General features: G+C 44.8%; 1 protein-coding gene across 3 annotated transcripts in view; it reads left to right on the top strand.

The window, feature by feature from the left end:
* LOC144792677 (allantoinase, mitochondrial-like) overlaps positions 1-21,200 on the top strand; it is a 410,909-nt gene that overhangs the window by 225,081 nt on the left and 164,628 nt on the right. For all 3 annotated transcript variants that reach the window (XM_078667823.1, XM_078667821.1, XM_078667822.1), the window contains exon 6: positions 9,542-9,587. In XM_078667823.1, coding sequence (XP_078523949.1) covers positions 9,542-9,587 — 46 coding nt within the window. The remainder of the gene's footprint in view (positions 1-9,541; positions 9,588-21,200) is intronic.

Genomic DNA, 21,200 nt, shown 5'->3' with positions numbered 1-21,200 from the left:
GCCTGTGCTATCTCCTTAATTATGTAAGGTGGACAAATGTCATCTGGTGATCCTGACTTAACACGTGCCATCAGTTCAGATAGTGTTTTGGAGTCGATGGGGGGAAATACATAAAACGTAGAGGGGTTGTAAAAAGTGTCGGCCAGAGGTAGTCGGGTGGGGGAACTAGTGATACTCTGTTTGATGGTCACGATTTTCTCGAAAAAGAACTTGTTCAAGGAATCACAAAGTTTTTGCGTGGGTGCTAATGACGGTGCGGTTCGATTGTCATCACAGAGCTCATTCACGATGTTAAAAATATATTTGGACCTATTCGTAGAGTTCAAAATTTTTGCAGAGAAGTAGTAGGTCTTATGTTGATGCAAGGTTTTTTGATAGAGTTTCCTTGCCGAACAATATATTTCTCTATCTTGTGACGAGTAATTTGCTCTCCACTTCCTTTCCTTTTGTCTAATCCCCAATTTAAGTAATTTTAATTCAGGGGAAAACCATTTGTGGGCGTCATTCCCTCGTAGATTTGGAAGGCTCACCACAGGGGCATGAAGGTCGGCTGCTTGAAGTAGCCAGTTTGAGAGCACCCCTTCACTAGATTCTGCATCCTCGCCCAAGGAAGGAAGGGTAGTGGTCAGGGTCTTTAAAAAACCAGGAAGGTCCAATGACTTACATTTACGAAACTCTTTGGCCAGTGGTGGCCTGGTTTTGGTCATCCCTCCCATTCTGAGTGAAAAATGGATAAAATAGTGGTCTGACCAGATGCAGGGGGAAATGGAAAGTGTGGGAATAGGTAAGTTATGTGCCCAAATTTGATCGAGGCTGTGACCTTTCTGGTGGGTGGGGAGATGAATGTGCTGGGTCAGATTCAGATCCTCCAGTAGGTCCTTAAGCTCAGCAGCCTGGGGGTCTTCTCCCACATTGTCGAACCAAAAGTTTAGGTCTCCTATTAGAATAGTTTTAGAGTAGTTGACGACATACGAAGCCAACTGTTCTATTAGGAGTGAGGAGAAGTTAGCCATGTGTTGAGGTGGGCGGTAAATTAGTACTAATATCAGAGCCCCGCTCTCGGAGTCCAATTTAATAACTAAATTCTCAGTACCTGGGAGAACTAGAGGGGACAGTTCTCGGAACTGGTAGGTCTTAAGGATGATGGCCGCCACTCCGCCCCCTGTTTTCCCAGGGGTACGGTTAGCTGTGAGAATGTTATACTCCGAAGGGAGTGAGGCAAGGATATCTGGTAAAGAGTTGGGGGTGATCCAGGTTTCAGTCAGTAGAAGGATATCCGGCTTCTCCTGGGTCAGTAGGAGAAAGATATCCACTTGGTTTTTAATCAGTGACCTAGTATTTAAGTAAATACAACGGAGGTCGTGCGTTGCATTATGAAAAGGGCCACAATCCGAACGTATGGGAGTATTATGTTTGGGATGAGCAATCAATGGAAGAGGTTTAAAAATGCCCAAAAATTGAATGCGTTTTAGCGTGACTGATGGTAAAGGCAGTGGATGGCTCAGTGGAGGTTTAAGAGTCATTAAGTCCAGGGCGGAGTATTTAATAAGTTGGCCAGGGGGACAGGCCCCGGGTCCCGGGCGTGCGCGGACGAGCGCAGACGGGCTTGATCCCGCCATAGAGGGCGTTTCCGTAGTCCAGTCTGCTGGTTATGAGTGCGTAGGTGACAGTCTTCCTTGACTCTGGGGGGATCCATTTGAAGGTCTATCTGAGGATGCGGAGGGTGTTGAAGTAGCTGGAGGTGACGGCATTGACCTGAGAGGGAGGAGGCGAGTACGATGCTGAGGTTTTGGGTGTGGTCCGTGGGGGTCGGGGGGCTCCCAAGGGTGGTGGGCCATCAGCTGTTGTCCCATGCAGAGGGGGAGGGTCTGAGGATGAGGACTTCTGTCTTCTCTGAGTTGAGCTTATGACAGCTGTTGCTCATCCAGGATACAACGTTCTTCATTCCTTCCTGGAAGTTGAGTGTGGTGGTGGTGGAGTCCTTGGTGAGGGAGAGGATGAGCTGGGTGTCGTCGGCGTAGGATACTATGCTGAGTCCGTGCTGTCTGACGATGGAAGTTAGGAGGGCCATGTAGATGTTGAAGAGGGTTGGACTGAGAGATGATCCCCGGGGTACTCTGCAACTGATTTCTATGGGTTTGGAGAGGAAGTGTGGCAGTCTGATTCTTTGGGTTCTGCCGATGAGGAACGAGCGGATCAGTCGAGGGATGTTCCTTGTATGCCGGCATCATGGAGTCTGGTGGCGAATGTGTACTCGGAGACGGTGTTGAATGCTGCTGAAAGGTCAAGTAGGATCAGGGCCGCGGTGTTTCCATGGTTGAGGAGGGTGCAAATATCATCTGTGGTAGCGAGTAGGGCGGTCTCAGTGCTGTGGTTGCTGCGGAATCCAGACTGGGAGGAGTTGAGGATGGAGTTATCTTCGATGAACCTTGTTAGTTGAGGGTTGATGGTCTTTTCAGCGACTTTTGCCATGAAGGGGAGGAGGGAGATGGGCTGGTAGTACTTGAGGTCAGTGGGATCTGCTGAGAGCTTCTTGATTAGGGGTCTGACTTCTGCGCATTTCCAGTCATCGGAGAAGGTGCCTGTCTTGAAGGTGGCGTTGATGGAGTGTGGTAGTTCTGGAGCGATGGCAGTGGCGGCTCTGTGGAAGATATTGGGAGGCCAGGGGTCAGTGGAGGCCCGAGTGGATGCCTTTCATGGTTGAGGTGGTCTCTCCGGTCATGACCGGTGTGCAGGAGGAGATGGTGGGCTGGCTGGCGTTGCCCGAGGGGGGAATGGTTGCGGAGTCAGGTGTATAACTGTTGAAGTTGTCATAGAGGCTCTTGATTTTCAGATGGAAGTAAGCTCCGAGCTTTTTGCAGAGGTCCTGGAAAGAGGTTATGTCCGTAGTTTCGCTGGGTAGCTTGGTGAATTTCTGGATAGCACTGAGGAGTTCCTTGTAGTTGCTGGAGTTGGCTAGGATTTTGTTTTAGATGAAGGTTCTTTTGGTGGTCATGATGCGTTGGTGTTCTTGTAGGTGGTGTGGGCTTTCAGGGTTTTGCTGTTTCTCCAGTTCTTCTCAAGATGTCTTCAGGTGCGTCTGGCATCTTGGAGGTCGGTGGTGAACCAGGTGGCCTTCCAGGGGTGCTGTCAGTCAGAGTTGCTTAGGGGGTGAGCTTGCCTGCGCAGTTCGAGATCCATTTGTGCAGTTCCCTGGCTGCGAAGTTGGCCTCTGTCTCGGTGGTGCAGGTATCCTGGTTGAGGGTTGAGTTGAGCTGATCATCTGTGACTCTGCGACTTTGCTCCAGTTCCTTTGCGGAGGGAGTGGAGCAGGTTTCGGAGGCTTGGGTTTGTCAATGAGGAAGTGTACTCAGTGGTGGTCCATCCATGGGGTTTGCATGGTATGGCTGAAGTGGATGTTATTTCCTCCTGCGAAGATGGGGTAGAGGGTGTGTCCTGCCTTGTGGGTAGGCCTGGTGACGAGCTGTTTCAGTCCAATGTAGTTGAGGTTGTCCAGGAGGGCGGTGGAGTTTGGGTCGCTGGGGTTGTCGAGGTGGACGTTCACGTCTCCGATGAGTGTGTAGTCAGTGGGGGTCATGGCGTGTGGTTCGATGAGGTTAGTGGCGGTGAATGTGGCATGGGGCCTGGGGGGGTCTGTAGACAAGGCCTGGTCTGGATCTGGAAGTGCAGGTGTTCGGTGGAGAAGGCATCGTTCAAGGTGGCAAGGCGGAGGGAGCTTTTGTGTGGGATGGCGAGTCCTCCTCCTGGGTGGTTGGTGCAGATCTTGTATCCGTCTAGGATGGCAGTTGTGATGTCTGGTGCATAGCTGGCATTGGTCGAGGTCTCTGTAAGCTCAGGGGCTTGTGTATGGTGATGTCCGGTGGGTTAGAGGTGGCTGTCGGGGTCCGGAGGTGGGTGAAGGTGCGGTAGCATTGTAGGCAGGGGAAACGGCCTTGAGTGTTGCTCGGCATCGAGAGCTGGAAGTTGTTGTTGTGTCCCGGGTTGAGTGCATGGAGAGAGCTGGGGATGTAGTGGCGGGGGGATCAGGAGACCAGGGTCCCTACTGCTGGTCGCGGTCGGGTCTCAGACAGGTACAGATAGGCGCAGATGGGCTTGCCCGTGGCGTGGCTGCATAGCGGCCGCCATTAAGTAGGTGTCGGGGGAGGGTGTGACGCGATAACACGCTTGGGGAAAGGGCCACGGGGCAGCAGCGGCAGGGAAAAAGGCAACGCAACACAGGACAACAGAAGGAAAAGACCGAACAAAAACAAAAACAGGCAAAGGGAGAGCCAAAAACAGAAAGAGGATGACAAACACAGCGCAGACTAGCGGAAGAGCATGCTCTTCCACTAGACCACCAGGGTTGAGGCAAAGGCAGGAGCCTGTGGGTGGAGGAGGGCCTTGAACACCTTACCTGGATCACCAGAAGTCGCTAAGGGCAGTGCCTTAACGGCGGAGCTTCACAAGGGGAGAGCAGTTACCTTGACCAGGATGTCAGAGGTCCTCCTCTCCTTGGCGTGCAGCAGCTGCCATTAAGTAGGGGTCAGGTGGAGGGTGAGCAGCTGGGAGGCAGGAGGTGGGAGAGGGAACACGCTGGGGCGACGGGACCTGGGGGCAGCAGAGGCGGGGGAAAAGGCCAAGGCAAAACAGGAAAACAGAAGAAAAAAAAGAGAAAAACAGCAAAAAACAGGCAATTAACAGTAATGACAGAGAGAGTGCTATTCAACCTGGACATCAATTCTCTTTATTTCCCCAAATTAGGACAGATGTAAAAGTTTTAGTTAAGACTGACCAGAAATATTCTTCCATTATTGGGCTCAACAAAAAGGGCGGCATTTATGAGGGTTATCCTTTTATTTTGTATGGACTGTGACAATGTTCTTCATGTCAAGATAACTGCTGGGCAGATTTATATGTTCCAGATAGCTCAAGACCAAGCTGTGTGATTGATTTACAGAGTGAATAAACCACATTATGTTGGGATCCATAGACGTAAAACTTCTGTACCTGGCCCATGGAGCTATTTATTACAAAGGCCATTTGTGCCTTAAAAAGTCATTAAAAGATACTGCCCCAGAAGACATTTGAGGAATTCAGCTCCAATGAGACTTATCTCTTTGAAATACTATAAAAGCCATCTTTCAATCTATGTGGTTTCCCTATAATAAATTTGCCTTCTGATATCTAGGCAACTGGAAGCTATACAAACCAGGAATGGATTTTCGCTCAATCTGAGTTGGAAAATCTGTTGGAAAGGAGAAATGTCCTTTCTTGAGTCCCCGCACTCACCAGGGTTTCTCCACGGTGACATGCTTCATCATAGGGTCCATCTCAATCCGCTGCGGACTGAGGCGTGCTACGACTTGCGACGGTACGTAGGAGCACTATATATAGTAAGGACATTTCTCCTTTCCAACAGAATTTCCAACTCCGATTGGGCGAAAATCCATTCTTTCTTCTGCTAGGTTCCCTATCCGACATCGCGGATTTTGTAGGTCTACCATTGCATCAGGAGGGTGGACCTAGCATTTCCCTCTGCCTCCCCCCATTTTTGATTTTGCTATACAAACCAGCCATTTCAAGAAAACGTATAGCTAAGGATAAGTCACTGCTCTATTGGGTGATGCTGTTCTTTGTATAGTGGCTAACACTCTACACACATATAAATTCTCCATAATATAACACCAGGATGTTAATCTATATTTGTAGTAGAATATGGTTACTTTTCCCCTTTTATGTTGCACTCCTCCACATGTTACCCCTTCTCTTCCGTGCTAATTTTCTCATCTCTCCTCCACTCTGCTGTCTGTCTTTTCACTCTTCCATATTACTCATCTCTTTGTCACCTGTTTTCCACTCTCACCCCTCTCTCTTTCTCATGTCTCTTTGTCATCACCACTCCCTTTCTCTATCAGTTGTTTCCTGATTACATCTCTCTCTATTACCTCTTCCACCCCTTCCCCCACTCTTTTTCACCGACCTCTCGCTCACATAATTATCTCTTTATTACCTCTTGTTTACCTTTCCCCTTACCTGTCTCTTTATATCAATTATATCATGTCTGTCTCTTTATCAACTGGTTACCTCTCCGCCGCTTTGCTCTCTTTCTAACCTGTCTGTATCACCATGTTCTCTCCTATCTCCCGCTCACTCTGCCACTCCCTCAGCTCTTTCTCACCTGTATCTGTCTCTAGATTTACTTCACTCTCTCTCCCCCACTGTGTCTTTGTCACCGGTCTTTTTATCATGTTCATTACTTCTCCCCTCTTTCTCTCTCTCTCTCTGCTGCCCCATTCTCATATGTCTGTGGATCAATCACTTCTTTTAGTTTGTCCCTTTCTCGCCCCTCCTCTCTAAATTGCATGTCTCTTTCTCATCCCTCTCTTGGGCTATTGCTTTCTCATGTGTCTCTTTGTCACCTCTCTCATCTGCTGCCCTTTGTACCTCTCTCAGTTGTTTCACCTCTGTTCATCTCTCTCAAATCCCTGTATCCTCCCTATCTCTCTCTGTCTGTCCCTTCTTCTCTGCCGTTCTTTTTTCACTTATGTCTCTTCCTCATCAAAAGTGCCTTGCTTACCTATCTTTCCCTCCCAGTCTTTCGCCCTCTCCCATGCCCACCTCGGTGTGTCCTTGGAGCTGTCTCTTTCCCATATGCCTCTAAGGGGTAGATGTATCAACATACCCTTTTGCGATTTCTAAATAGCGATTTTTAAGGAATCGCTATTTAGAAAACGCAAAATGGGATGTATGTAGAAATTCGCAATTTTTTAGCGATTTCTTATTCTTCCTTATTTGCGAATAATTTCCCATTCATTCCTATGGGCCAGGAGGCCTATAGGAATGATTGTGAAATAATTCTCAATTTGCGAATCGTAATTTGCTAATCGCAAATTGAGAATAATTTCAAGGGTGCAGGGGGTGTCTCAAGGACACCCTGCTGCACCCCTGAAGTTTACATGTGTGTGCATATGGCGCACCTACATGCCCTATGGGCATGTATGTGCGTCACATGCCACCTTCACAAATGCCAAATTGTGCATTTTTAAAAGAATTTGCAAATTACCACCAACTACAAGTTGGTGGTAATTTGCGATTTCTTAACCTAAATTCGCAATTCCAAAATGCTACATACATAGCATTTAAGGAATCGCAAAATTGAGATTCCTTAAATGCTTAAGCAAAATAAGGAATTGCAAATTTTTGCGTTTCATTATTTTGCGAATTTTTGTTACATGTCAAAACATGCAAAAAGACCGTTTGCGATTCGCGAACGCCGGAATTCTGCGAATTCCGGCCTTTGCGAATCACAAACGGCTTGATACATCTAGCCCCATGTCTTTATCACCTCTCGTTCACAAATTTCTCTCCTATATCTCTCAGCTGTGTATAACCTATCTCTTTCCTAACAACTGTCTCTCTCTCATTCTCAGCGGTATCTTTCTTACTGTTGTAGCTCTATCACTTTTTCCACTTCTATCTATAGCTGTCTCTCACCTGTTTGTTAACTCTTTCACATGTGTCTCCACATTGATATTCTCAGTTGTCCTTTATTACGTGGCTGTCTCTTTACCAACCCCCATCTCATTCACTCTCTGTTTCTCTTTCTCTCTCTCAGCTATTTCATTTTCTCCTCGCAGTCTCTTTTGTACCTCTATCACTGGCCTCCCCTTCTATCTCTCTCTCTGGTATACACCTGTCTTTTTCTCACACATGTGTCTTGTCTGTCCCTCTCCCCTGTTCCTTTCTCACTTGCCTGCTTCTTTATCATCGGTCTACTATCAGTCACTGGCTACTATCTCTTGCCTATTTCTGTCTCACACATGTCTCCTCTGTCATCTGTCTTTTTCTCACCTCTCCCCCATGTCTCCACCTCTTTCTGTAAGCTGTTCTTTATCACCTCACACGAATTCTCGCCCTTCGTATGTCATTTCCTCCCTCTCACCTGTGCCTCTAAAGTGTCCGCTTTACTAGGTTGCCTTTCTCCTTCCCTGTGCTGTCTTGCATTCTCTCACCCTGGGCTCTGCTGTAGTTTCCTTTGTCTCTGATATAAAGAGACTTGGAGGTTGCCTTTCCCCAGGGGGCCTTCTCTGCCAACAACAGTGATGTATTTCGCAAGTTCCTTGAGAGCATTTCACTGCGCTGGGATATGCCATCACCTACAGCAGGTTTAATTCAGTCTGGCAGCAGCTGGAGTATTTTGTCCTGCAGTCTTTGCGAGAAGGCTTCAGAAGTGGATTGGACCCCTCCAGAGTAAGTGTACCTGCCCCCGCACCCCTCACCCCGGGGCTGCAGGGGCCATTATTACGCCTCTGAGGTGGTTGTCGTTAAGAGATACCCAGACAAACAGCTTCCTCTGAAACAGCAGTGGAAACATGTCACTCTAACAGTGCATTTTCATAACCAGAGATATACAAGCCCCTCCATCAGACCCCTATCTCCATCTCCTGACATCAGGTGGGCGTCTTTAGGGAGTACACTGGGCGCACAGTCTACCAGCTCTTCTACGCGACAATGTTCAACTTTCAAATGTTGCTTCCACTAACAAAAGCATACAACATGGGGCAATAGGTTATTCCACTTCAGCCATTGGTTCTCTTGTAGTGTGAGTGATAGCATGTTACTGATCCAGCACCGACCCAATAATTTGGACAGGGACCAACATTCAATTATTTCATTTTGTTTTGGCCCATACGCATTCACCCAAAGTCCCTGTTGCGCTTGTGTCCAGTTTGCAAATTCCTAACCAATTCATACTCAGCTGTTCAAAAGTTTAGACTGTTTGCATTCTTCACAGTAAACCTTTTGTTCAACTTTCCATCTTCTTGGTCGATGGATTAATTAGTTGAAGAATTGAAGGTAAAAGTCACTCAAATAATAAACAGACACAAATAATCACAGACACTTTGTTTGTAAGTTGTTAAATGTTATCTAACTCGAATGCAAAACTCTTAGAAATACCTCATGATAGAGTTTACACTCTAAACACAGCTGACAAATAATAAATCTCAAGAAACATACGTTGCATGGAGGGGATAGATGAAGGGACAACAGACATATGCATCAATCAATTCTCTATTCGGAAGGATAGATGGACAGACAAAAGTACAAAAATAATAACTTTGAGTTATCAAAGATACAAACCCAAGGAATAAGAAAGAGGAAAACCACCACTCAGGCCTCTGTAGCAGCAGGGGACCCCCAGACAGAGAGTCAGGGATCAACAACTCAAAGATCAGGACAAGGATAGGACTGGAACAGTTAGGCCTCTCTGCAACCTGACAGTCAGCAGCGCACCCTCTCTCTCCTCACGCCTAAAGCAGCATCCGCAACATCCGCCCTCACTTCGCAACCTGCCCCTAAATCACCTATTCTTTACACCCTCACCATACAGTTCCATCCCACCAAAGTTGCTAATGTCACCCATCCTAGTAAGTCACCTTGGAGGCAATTTAAATTAATCTGATGAAAGATGGCATTACCTACGTTTCTTTGTGATCGTGTACATTGTGGGTATAGTAAGATAGTGAAACCTCCTTTCCATTTTGTCTCATTTGTTCTCTAGTTCCATGCCGAATTGGACAACAGAAAAGAAATCCCAACACAAGTGGGTAAGTAATGCCTTCAGCCAGCTCTTAGCAGTCCAAGGCTGCACATAGAATGAACGTCTAATTCAAATGATTTATTTTGTTTGAAGTTGTTTGCACCAGTGTGTGTGTGAGAGAGTGTGGTATTGGGCATTCGTATTAATTTATTATGTGGGTATATGGGGAAAATATTTAAATCATTGTGTTTATGGAAGTTTGCTCTTTAAACATCTTTAAAAATTATTGTTACAACTTAATGAATCGGACGAAAGGAAGCACTGGTGTGTCCTGCACCACTTACTGTAGGAACACCTTCATATTTAAAGGCATCACACAAATAACAACTGAAAATATGATTTAGTTACTTCAAAATTCAAAAAAGTGTATTCTTATAACGTTTGAAAGTATTTCACCTTAGTACACCAGATTATATCAATGCAATAAGTGGCATGTATTATAAAGTCATTGTTTTAAAAACATTCATGCCCTCCACCATGTCTGATGACAGTACCAGTGAACAAAGAGGTAAGTTAGTTGTCAGATGCACGCTCCCTGTGGCCTAGATGGTTGTTATATATGGAAAAACATTATAGTCTATTAAATCAAACACAAGATGTATTTGTACAGTGCACGTCCTGATCTGCTTGTATTTCATAATGAAGAAAAAGGAGGTAAGGCTGAAATAAACAATTTCCTAGGATCATACAGTTTGGTCAAGCTAGGAAGCCTAGATTGACCCCAGTTTTTCTGCTTTCATATTGTGCAATTCAGCCGCTAGATCAGTATCTCTTCTCTATGTCTTGTTTTCTATCAAAAGTTAATGCTTTGTCTTTAATTCTTGGCACGTGAGGGTAGAGAATGGGTGGGAGACCATAGCCATGTGAAGGGTCAGCTCGTTCTGGGCTCGAGGATCCAAGAGAACTTCGAGCCGAGCCAGAGCCAGGAATCTGCCTTGTGCTTGGCTTGAGCCTTCACCGGCTTACCCCCTTCCACTGGGCAATCAGATCGTGCCTGATATGCTGGTCTGAAAAGTCAGTGTGTGGGCCGTTTGTATGGCTGTTTGTGGACCTGTTTTATAGTCGTGTGGGCTGTTTTTTTTATTGCTGATGTCCCTGATATTGCAACATTTCCTGCAGCAAGCAAAAATACAAAGGTTCCAACACACCTTTTAAAAACACTTCTGTGCCTTTACAAGTTCAAAATGAGTGTTAGGGCTATACATTTTGCTTTGTATATCTTTAGGATTGCCTCAAAAGGTCTACCACCTACGCGCTTGGTCAGGTTAAGCAAGGCAGAACCCCCGCAAACTAGGGCATTTTTTTAGGCGATCTTTGAGGGGCTCATGAGCAATTCTTGTCAAATAAGACCCCCAAATATGTGAAGGATTTCACTTTGTGTAATTCAGTCCTCCTGCAATAAAAAGTTCTTAGTTTCTTGGTGTGGTACCCCATAGCCATGACTTGGGATTTTGAGGAATTAACCAACAGGCCCAATGAGGACATAAATTCTCCAAAGGAGTGCAATAGCCGTTGCAGGCCAATCGGGGTGCGGGCAAGCAAAACCGCATCGTCCGCGTATAGGAGCACCGAGATAGCAGTGCTACCTATACGCGGGACGTCCAATGTGGCTGATGACAATGAATTTTCAAGGGCGTTAATGTACAATGTAAACAGAAGAGGGGCAAGGATACATCCTTGCCTCACCCCTCTCCCTGATTTAAAATGTCTAGTACAAATACCCTCTTGGGACATTCTCACATTAGCATAAAGATCCCGGTGCAAATCGGCCATATAAAATACCAAACCAGGGTCAATACCCATACCCAGCAGGATAGTCCACAGCTTTGATCTATTGACTAGATCAAAAGCTGTGGACAGATCCATAAAACCCAGGTACATCGCACCCTTCCTGGCTAAAGGCATAGGAGATTGCCAGGCTTTATGTTCTATTTCATTCGGAAATCCGTAATCAAGTCACTTCCTTTGTACACGTGATTTACCAAAGGTAGTTGTTTCTTCTAGAGACTAGGCCCTTAAGGTAGGGAGCAGTATAAAATGAAACCCTCAAAATAACTCTAGCACCCAGTTTTCTCTCCTACGCCTACATTACCACCTATGTCCTTGACTCTGACTTATGTGAGCATCTGTGTAGGTCTCAGTCACATCAAAGTCCATACTTTTTTGCTCCTGGGAAAATGTTTGTGGGTATCCATGATATCTGTAATCTCGACCACAGTTCTCTGCCATTTGTCTTCTAGTCAGTATGCCTTTATTAGTAAACCATCTTGGTTGACACACTCGTTGTTATGCTGTCAAGCAAATGTGCAATTTCAAGTGCCGGTGTTTAGGACCAAAGGCAAGCCTGTCTGCGTCCATCCACGCCAAGATATGCTGCCATTTTCTTCATCACAGATTAAGCCCTGTTGTTTTTCTCCCTATAGTCGCACAGCTTTACTAAATGTATTTGTTCCAGAGCATTCTCTTGATCTACAGTTGTGGATAATTTTAAACCTCGATTTATATCAGAAACGTTTACATTTTTTCATCTATTCCTATAATCAACAGCTCTCCAAACAGCTGCATATCACCCTGATCGGCTGTAAAACAAATTTCCAGCTAATGAGGATTTAATTACTGGCTTCAGCTTCTATACAGCCGTCTAAAACTGAACTCAGACAAAACGGAAGTCCTCATCCTAGGATCAGTGATTTGCGTAATCACGTTACGCAAATCTGCGCGAAACTGTAAAAAATCTCCACGAACACAAAGAAATTCCGCGAACACATGGAATTGCCTGTTCGTGGTGCTTTTTTACGGTTCGCAATCGCTGTTTGCATGCTGGTGGAAATATCTTGCAAACACGCATTTGAGAACGCGAACAAGCAAAGAATTTCGCGAAGTCGCGTAAAGCAGAATTTTGGGCAATTTCGCGTTCTCCGCGGAACGCCAAATTACCCAAATTCTGCTAATTCCGCGAGCAGGACCAGAATTTACCACCCAGGCCCAATTAAAATATTCTTGTTGAACCAACGAGCACAGTTGATGGCAAAATTACTATCCAACCATGAAATCAAAATGGCTGCGCTCCAGCTATTTTTATAAGCAGACTATTGGTAAGACTAAATGGGCATTTTATGCAGAAAAGGTCTTTGATGCCTCTAGTATAGCAACAGCTATCATCACAGTTATCGGGCAAATCAGAGACTCGCCTAAGCAACATGATCCATCCTTGTCGAAAATCAAATGTGATTGCCAAGCCAACTTTCCTCCACCGGATTTCTTCTGATAAGGCCATTTTACAGGTCCGGGTGGGATCTTTCCTTCTTTGTTCCAAGGACCAGTTTCTTGTACCGGCTAATCTTTAGCTCATTTTACACCTGTCATAAAGATTTCACTCTACTAGTGTTGACTAGCATGCCCTCAGTTTCGCCACTGAATCCTTTCCCTGCAAAATAATGTGAAAGTCTGCTCTTAACTAGGAATGGGCATATGCCGCTGAGTTTCACTCAGTGGAATTCTGCAGAGTTACATAAAAACTCAGCAAGATTCTGTGGAGTTTCACCCACTCCTACTCCATGGTGGCCCCTCTGCTTAGCATCACCCTAGTACTGCGCAGCCCATATTGGCGGCTTTATTATAATCCCAACATGGGACAGATGGGGGGGGTCACCTGAACATGTAGAAGCTGGTCTCTGCGCCGGGTTTTCCCAAATATGGCTGAGACACAGAACAGTCCTGCTTAGGGGCCAACTGGCAGAGACACCCCAGAGTTCTCAGCACAATGTATGCTCAGTAAAACTAAGTACAATTATTGTATTTACTGCTTCCACTTACCTCCCCGAGGGAGCCCATCATGAGCTGCACCGTGGCCTTCTATACCATACAGTATAGCGTCAAGCTGTGCCACACCAAGCTACATTCTGCAAGCCAGATTGCCTTTGAGCGCATCAGAAAGGCAGGCAGGCAGGGTGAGGCTAGGCTGCCTGCCTGGAACATTTAAAGGCTGAGCAGGAGGGCAGGTACCTGGTGTTGAGTGAGCTGCTGAAACAGGGCAGGTTCAGTGCTGCTCCGCCTGCAGGGAGAACAGGAGCATGATTTCAAGGGTCCCGGCAGCAGCTGTAGTGAGGCCAACCAGGACCCTGAATACTGATGCCAGCCAGATGCATCGCGAGGTGTGCTGTCCCGGTTGCCTCAATCCCCAAGAAATTTCTCACGCAGTTCAGTGCAAGAGTACTGCCTGAGTGATTGCACGAGAGCAGCAGTACTGAATGGGTGATTAGATCAGTGGAGGGGACATACCTTAGACAAACCATGAGTGCAAGGCTAACACATGGTTAAAGACATGAGTGTATCAGTATTGCTTGAAAGAATAACAAAAATGCATGGGTACCGCCTGAGTGATTCTATGACAGCAGTGGTAGCAACTAGATGAGTGTATGACTGAATGGGAAGCACCTGAGAGAAAATAAGAGTGTAAGGGTAATGCTTGGGACATTCTATCAGTGCATAAGTAGTACCAGGTTGAGTTGATGATGCATGGGTATTGCCTTACTGAATTTTTGAGTGCGATAGTAGTACCTGCATGATTACACAAATCTATGGTCAATATCTGAGGGATTACATAGCATGCACGTGTCTGTGCATTTTCCTAATGCCATCATATCTAAAAGAAACATACAGATACCTGTGTACTCTTTGACATAACACATGAGAGAATACATAAGCACGCAGACACATACCTCAGTCATAAGACTAAAAAGTCCCTTAAACTTTACAGACTACACTTCTCATTTTAAAGTGACACCTAAAATTATGCAGCATACTGGAAGTGTACATCTGCATATGTAAGCTAACCTAATCACTAAACCCTCTGCCAACATATTTTAAGCCTCACTTTTGGACTGCACCTTCACAATTCAGCAACTACTTAGAGTCTTGGGCCCTGCCAAATACAAAGCAAAGTTTTTCAATGTGTCTCACCATATTCCAGAGAGTATGCATGCACGTGTCTGTAACTTTTAAAAGTGGCATCATATATCAACGAAACATACAAATAGATGGGTACTGGGTAGTGCCTGGGAGAATGGATGACTAGATGGGTAGCACCTGGGTGAATAGTTCAGTGCAACAGTACTGCCTGGGTGATTGCATGAGAGCAGCAGTACTGAATTAGTGATTAGATCAGTGCAGGGGAAATACCTTACACAAACCATGAGTGCAAGGCTAATGCATGGTTGAAGACAAGAGTGTATGAATAGTGCTTGAAAGAACAAAAAAAAGTGCATGGGCACTGATTCTATGACTGCAGTTCTAGTAACTCAATGATTGTATGAATGTATGAATGTATGAGAAGTACATGAGAGAAATGAATGTAAGAGTAATGCTTGGGACATTCTATGAGGGCAACGGTAGCACCTGAGTGAGTAGATGAGAGCATGGGTAGTGCCTGACTGAATCTTTCAGTGGGATAGTAGTGCCTGGATCTTTGCACAAATCTGTGGTTAATGTCTGAGGATTACATAATATGCGTGTGTCTGTGCCATTTCCTAGTGGCATTATATGTAAAAGAAACACACAAATACATGTTTCCCTGAGTTTTATTCTTCTATCATCTATTTAGGTATAATACGGGAGAGACTACATGTGCACACAGCCACATAGTCATAAGACTAAAAAGTCCCTTAAACTTGAAAGAGTGCACTTCCCCTTTTGAAAAGACACCTACAATTATGTGGCATACTTGAAGTATACATATCCACAGACCAACACCATCTAAGCTAATCACTAATCCCTCTGTCAACATGTCTCAAACCTCACTTTTGGACTGCAGCTTCACTATTCAGGGACTACACAGAGTGTTGGGCATCAGCTAATACAAATCAGCAACCTTTTCAATCAATCTGTTAAAAGTCTCACAATATTCCAGAAAGCATGCATGCATGTGGCTGTACCTTTTAAAAGTGGCATCATATATCAAAGAAACATACCAATGGATGGGTAGTGGGTAGTGCCTGAGAGAATGTATGACTAGATGAGTAGTGCCTCAATGAAAAGTTCAGTACAATAATACTGCCTGGATAATTTCAGAAAGCCAAAACTAATTCTTTTACCATGTTACTATCTACAAACTATTTAAAAACTCCTTTCATTACAATAATACAAAGTACAACCGAGAGCTCTACATGTCATACCATATTTCATACATTACATTTCCACTTTTTTTATAAAGTAAAAATATCACTAGAAACAATAAAGCAGTGCTGAATAATATACAATACATCTTACCAATTGGTTAATCACATTTGAGGTAGTATTGCAGAATACCAAATATCAGAAACTCTTTTTTTTTTTCCTCATTTGCCTTAACCTCCATCCACAAAGAAAAGCCAACCACCATGCATGTCTGCCTTGAAAAACGTGGGGGTCTTTCACCCTTCATGTCTTTTCCCAGGCACGATTTGTTAGTTGGCGGGAGACCAAATCTCAAGCTTGGAAACGGAAAGAGATGGGCGAAGCCCTTTTGCTCCAGCCAACGGTATTCAACCTGACTGACCCGGGATTCTGTTTCGAGGGGGGCCACGTCCCAGGGTCCCTAGAGCACAGTCAGCATAATCATAGGACCCGGGGGGAAAAGGACAGATTTTTTTTACTACACGATCTAGCCATGTCTGTCTTTGAGGTTTCATACAACAACATTAACCAGGCAGCGTGCGTTGGAGCTTTAGAATCCACCCAATATTTACATATTTGTTGTCTTGCCAGGATGATAGAATAGAAAAGAAAAGTCTTTGCCTGGCCGGTTACACTTTCCTCCAATCCAAAGATTATTAATGGAAGAGTGATGTTCAATGGTATACTTAAAATCGATTCCAGGGTAGTCTTTACCTCATCCCAAAAGAGCATAATAATAGGACAGTCCTTAAACATGTGGATGTCTGAAGCTGCCACAAGGTTACGCTTATTACACTGCTTTCCCGGGAGAAATTTTGAGAGCCTTAGAGGTGATAAGTAAGCACGGATGTATGACGTTACAACGCATACTTTTACATCGCATGCCTTTACAACGCGGTATTTACAACGAATACCTTTACAACGCATAGTGCTTTGGGGCGCTGGATAGTGAATAGTTTAATTTACTATTCCAACTCCAGGCCCCGTGGACACTAGGGAAGGTGTTGGACAGTAAATTAAACTTATTCCCTATCCTAGAGCACCCTCCAGCGCAATGCGTTATAATGGTTTGCGTTGTAAAAGTTGCGTCGTAAGGCACTGCGTAGTAAAAGTTGCGTTGTAAAGGATGTTTCCCAGTAAGCACGGTGCAGAGCGAACAGATGATTGTGCCTTAGCCATGCTGGCTTCACTCTTCTGTAAAGGAAAGTGAAGGATCTCGTCCATAAATCCTCGCACTAAAGGCCCAACTCGTTTCCCCATAGCTCGTCTGGCAAAGTTAAATCCCCATCCACCTCCTCCACTATATTCCAATACCAAGTTGCCACCTCTTTACCTCCCTCTCGCTTTTGTACCAGTTGTTGTTCAAAGTAGCTGTATTTCCCCAGTTGGGGGCCCCTCCTACTTACTGCTCGAGCCCAACTGTTCAGTTGTATAAATTTAAACCTAGAAAAGACCAGGCCCACCTTGTCCCTCAACACCTCCCAGTCCTGTACTCTCCCATCAACCAATAACTCTCCCCATCTAAGTATCCCAGCCTCCTTTAGTGGGATTGCCAGACTATACAGCATACATGATGGCTGCCCTGGAGAGTCCCATACCGGGGCAAAATTAGAGTAGTAGTGTAACCCGACTTTCTTTTTGATCTGCACCCAATTTATTAAGGCAGACTGTAAAGTCTTTAATCTCACTTTCTTAAAGTATTTCATGTCTCCAAACTTAAACAGAAATCCGTCCGGTGGAATATCCACTTCCGCTAACATGGACCTGAACATGACCCCCAAAGATGATCTTACTGGAGTTTTAAGCAGCATCCTAGAATAAGTCAACTGGAATGCCCAATCATAGTATAACAAATCTGGTAATGCCAGCCCTCCCTTCTTCCTCCTCCTTCTCAACTACTTCCAGGCCAGCCTGGCTGTTTTATAGTTCCATATAAACGAGTTAATCTCGCGCTGGCTTTTTTCCAATTTTTTGCAATCGAACATCAAGGGGATGGTATTGAAGATAAAAGTAAACTTTGGGAGGATGGACATCTTAACAAGATTTGTTCTCCCAAAGATGGAAATTGGAAGGAACGCCCAGGCTTTCAGCAGTTTCCTACACTCTGTGTCAACTCGATCTAAATTAGTCTGTGCCATATTACCTATTTCTTGAGTAATTCGTATTCCCAGATATCTCATGGATGTTACCACTTTTAGTTGTAAATTAGGAACATTCCAGCTCATGATCTCCGTTTTGCTAGCATTAATGTCGTAGCCAGAGATCCGCCCAAACTCCTCTGCCCTTTTAATTACCATCAGGAATGCTCTATCCGGGTCAGACGTATAGATCAAAATATTGTCTGCATAGAGCGCTATCCGCTTCTCCCACTCACCAAATACAAATGGAGGAATATCTGCATCCTCTCTCAACACTTGAGCGAACGCCTCAATGTATAGATTAAATAAGAGAGGGGAGAGCGGACAGCCTTGTCTGGTGCCTCTGGTAATTTTTAGCGGATCTGTTAAGGCACCGTTAACTAGCAATCTGGCCCTTGGAGCCCTATACAGGGTCTCAATAACCCGACAGAACACCTCCCCCAACCCAAACCTTCTCATCACCTCCCCCAGATAGGTCCAATTGACCCTATCAAAGGCTTTGGTGGCGCCCAAAGTCAGAGTGGCCAGTGGGAGAGAGAAGGTGTTAGCTATATCTATCGCTCCCACCAGGTCTCGGGTGTGATCAGCCAACTGGCGTCCCCTTATAAAACCCCGTTGGTCCGGATGTATTATTGAGCCAATTACCTCCCCCAATCTGGCCGCCAAAATGGATGTAAACATTTTGTAGTCATTATTTAGGAGGGAAATTGGTCTATAAGAACCACACTCCACCGGGTTTTTACCTGGCTTAGGAATGAGAACGATTGTGGCTTCATTCCAGGATTCCGGGGGGCTCTCCCCCCTACCAAGAATACCATTAAAGAGGGCCGTCAATGCTGGAACTATGGCAGAACTTAACCCCCGATATAGTTCTCCGGGTAACCCATCCGGGCCTGCCGCTTTTCCCTTCTTCAGGTAACTTATCGCTTTTTCCACCTCCTCATCTGAAATCTCCCTCTCTAGGTGGATCCTCTGTGATGTTAGCAGGGTAGGTAAGGCAATGTTATCTAGCCACCTATCCCTAGCCTCCGGATCATTCCTGACTTCCTCCTTATATATTTCTTGGAAGAATTCTTGGAAGGCAATCCCTATCTCCCAATCCGAAGTCCTAGTAACGGTCTCTCCTTCTCGTTTGATCTCTCTAATATGATTTTTTGCCTGGTCTGCTTTGACTTTCCATGCAAGGACCTTTCCCGCGGCTTCCCCAAATATAAAGTGCGAGATTTTGCTCGCCTCCCACCTTTTAGTTAACCGTTCTTGTAATATGGTTTCGAGCTGACTTTTCAAATTGGCCTGTTTTTCTGCTTCGCCCTCGGATTTCCTCACGCCTCCCAACTTTTGATCTATTTTGGCCAGCTCCTGCTCAATATTTTGAATTGTCTCACGATACACTTTCCTTCTATACGTGGCTCTGTTAGTAATACAGCCCCTCAAGTAGGCCTTCATGGCATCCCAGACTATATTAATGTCTGCAGAGTCCAAGTTTGTTTCCAAAAAAAACTTCGTCTCTTATAACAAAAAATGTGTTTGCTCCTCCTCGTAGAGGATCGTGCGGTCAAAAGACCAGGAGGAGTCTTTTTTATGGTTACCCGTTTGAAGGTCAAATGCGATTGCCGAATGGTCCAACATGTGTGAGGGAAGGTAAACCAACCCCTTTAGCGAGTCCTTTAAAGAGTAACTAAAGAGGGCGTAGTCAATTCTTGACTTGTGTTTGTATTTAAGGTTTTGAAAGGAAACCCCCAATTTGTTTCCTGCCCTTTCCCTCCATACATCCGCTAGACCCAGATGTTCCATTATATCTAAAAGAGCCTGCCTTGATCTAGATGGTATAAACGCTCTTGCCTTGGAAGACTTATCTAACAGAGGATTAAGTATTATATTAAAATTTCCGACCCAAATAACTGGATTCTGCGAAAGTATGAGATGGTTCTGGATTGCTTTCAAGTAAGAGGGGTCGTCTTGGTTCGGCCCATAATACCCCACAAGCGTGAAAGTCATGCCCTCTGCTAAAATTCTCGAAGTGAGCCATCTCCCACTACGGTCCTCCTTGTATTCCAGGACTTGAACTTTAACTAATTATTTGAAGATTATAAGGATCCCTCTTATATTTGCGGTTTGGTCCGTACATATAAACTTATCTACCCATTTCTGTTTCCTTAGCATCTCACAGACCTCCGCTTTAAGTAGATGTGTCTCCTGAATGACAATGACCTGCGCGGGAGAGTCTTTTAAATATTGTAAGATTTTATACCTTCTACTCCTCACTCGCAGGCCATTGACATTCCAGGATAAACATTTTATGGCGATGAATTATTTTTTACCTTCTCCCCCTACTTTTTTCCTCTGCCAAAAAAAACATCTTTACAAAGAACTGAAATGTAACGGTTATCTGGTGATAGAGGCTTGTAAGACAAACTAACCATCTAGTCTTTACGAGGTGTGACTCCTGAGGAATTTTTTTTTTCCCACTTCTCCCCTGTGCTTCCCCCTACTCCCCTCCCACCCCTTGAAAACCCCTACTTACTTACGCTGGCCTGATGTGTGGCCAGTTTTACGTCCCACTCCCATCTCACCCCCTCCTACCCTGCTGTCCTACCTGTTTTTCAAATAGTGAATAATAGATGCCGGTTTAATCCCTCATCTTACTATGGAAACTGTCAAAAGACAAAAATAAGAAGAGATTTCCCTACTAGTATATGCTAATATTAGTGTATGCCTATTAAATCAGCTAATATAGTATAACATATAGAGTATCTCTCTATCTCCTCTATCTCCCCTCTCTCTATTTTTTGGTTTCAAACTGTGTTTTAAAAACAAAAAAGAATAATAATTTTCTTTCTTTCTTTTCCCTTTCCTTTTTTCTTTTATTTTTTTTCCCTTCTTCTATTATTTCCCTAACACCCACTATTACTTCCCCTGATATTTTGATGTCCTTAATACCAAATTTCTATAGCCCTTTTCTTTTTTTCTTTCTTCTTTCCCCCTTCTTTTTTTTTCTTCCCTTTCTTTTTTTTCTTCTCTTCTCTTTTTTTTATTGAATTGGTGATACTTAACCCCTTAACCCTAGTGGGTGCCCTACTATCTTTCTACTGAGAATATGAAAACATCCTTCTAACTTATCCTTTTTAGCTCCCCCCCCTTGAACTCTCCCCCATCTTCCCCAAGAATTCATCTACTTCAAAGGGAGATCGGATATTGTACACTATCCGCAAAAAGGCGGGGAATCGCATCTGAACCGTGGCCCCAGCCACCCTGAGCCTTTCCATCCTCTGCCCCAACTCCCATTGCCGATCTAATGTGGCTTTTGAGAGGTCTGACCTGATTTCACA

The sequence above is a fragment of the Lissotriton helveticus genome, chromosome 11, assembly GCF_964261635.1.
Source record: "Lissotriton helveticus chromosome 11, aLisHel1.1, whole genome shotgun sequence".
NCBI lineage: Eukaryota > Metazoa > Chordata > Amphibia > Caudata > Salamandridae > Lissotriton > Lissotriton helveticus.
The sequence above is the reverse complement of the archived record's forward strand: the minus strand, read 5'-3'. Positions and strand labels throughout refer to the sequence as shown.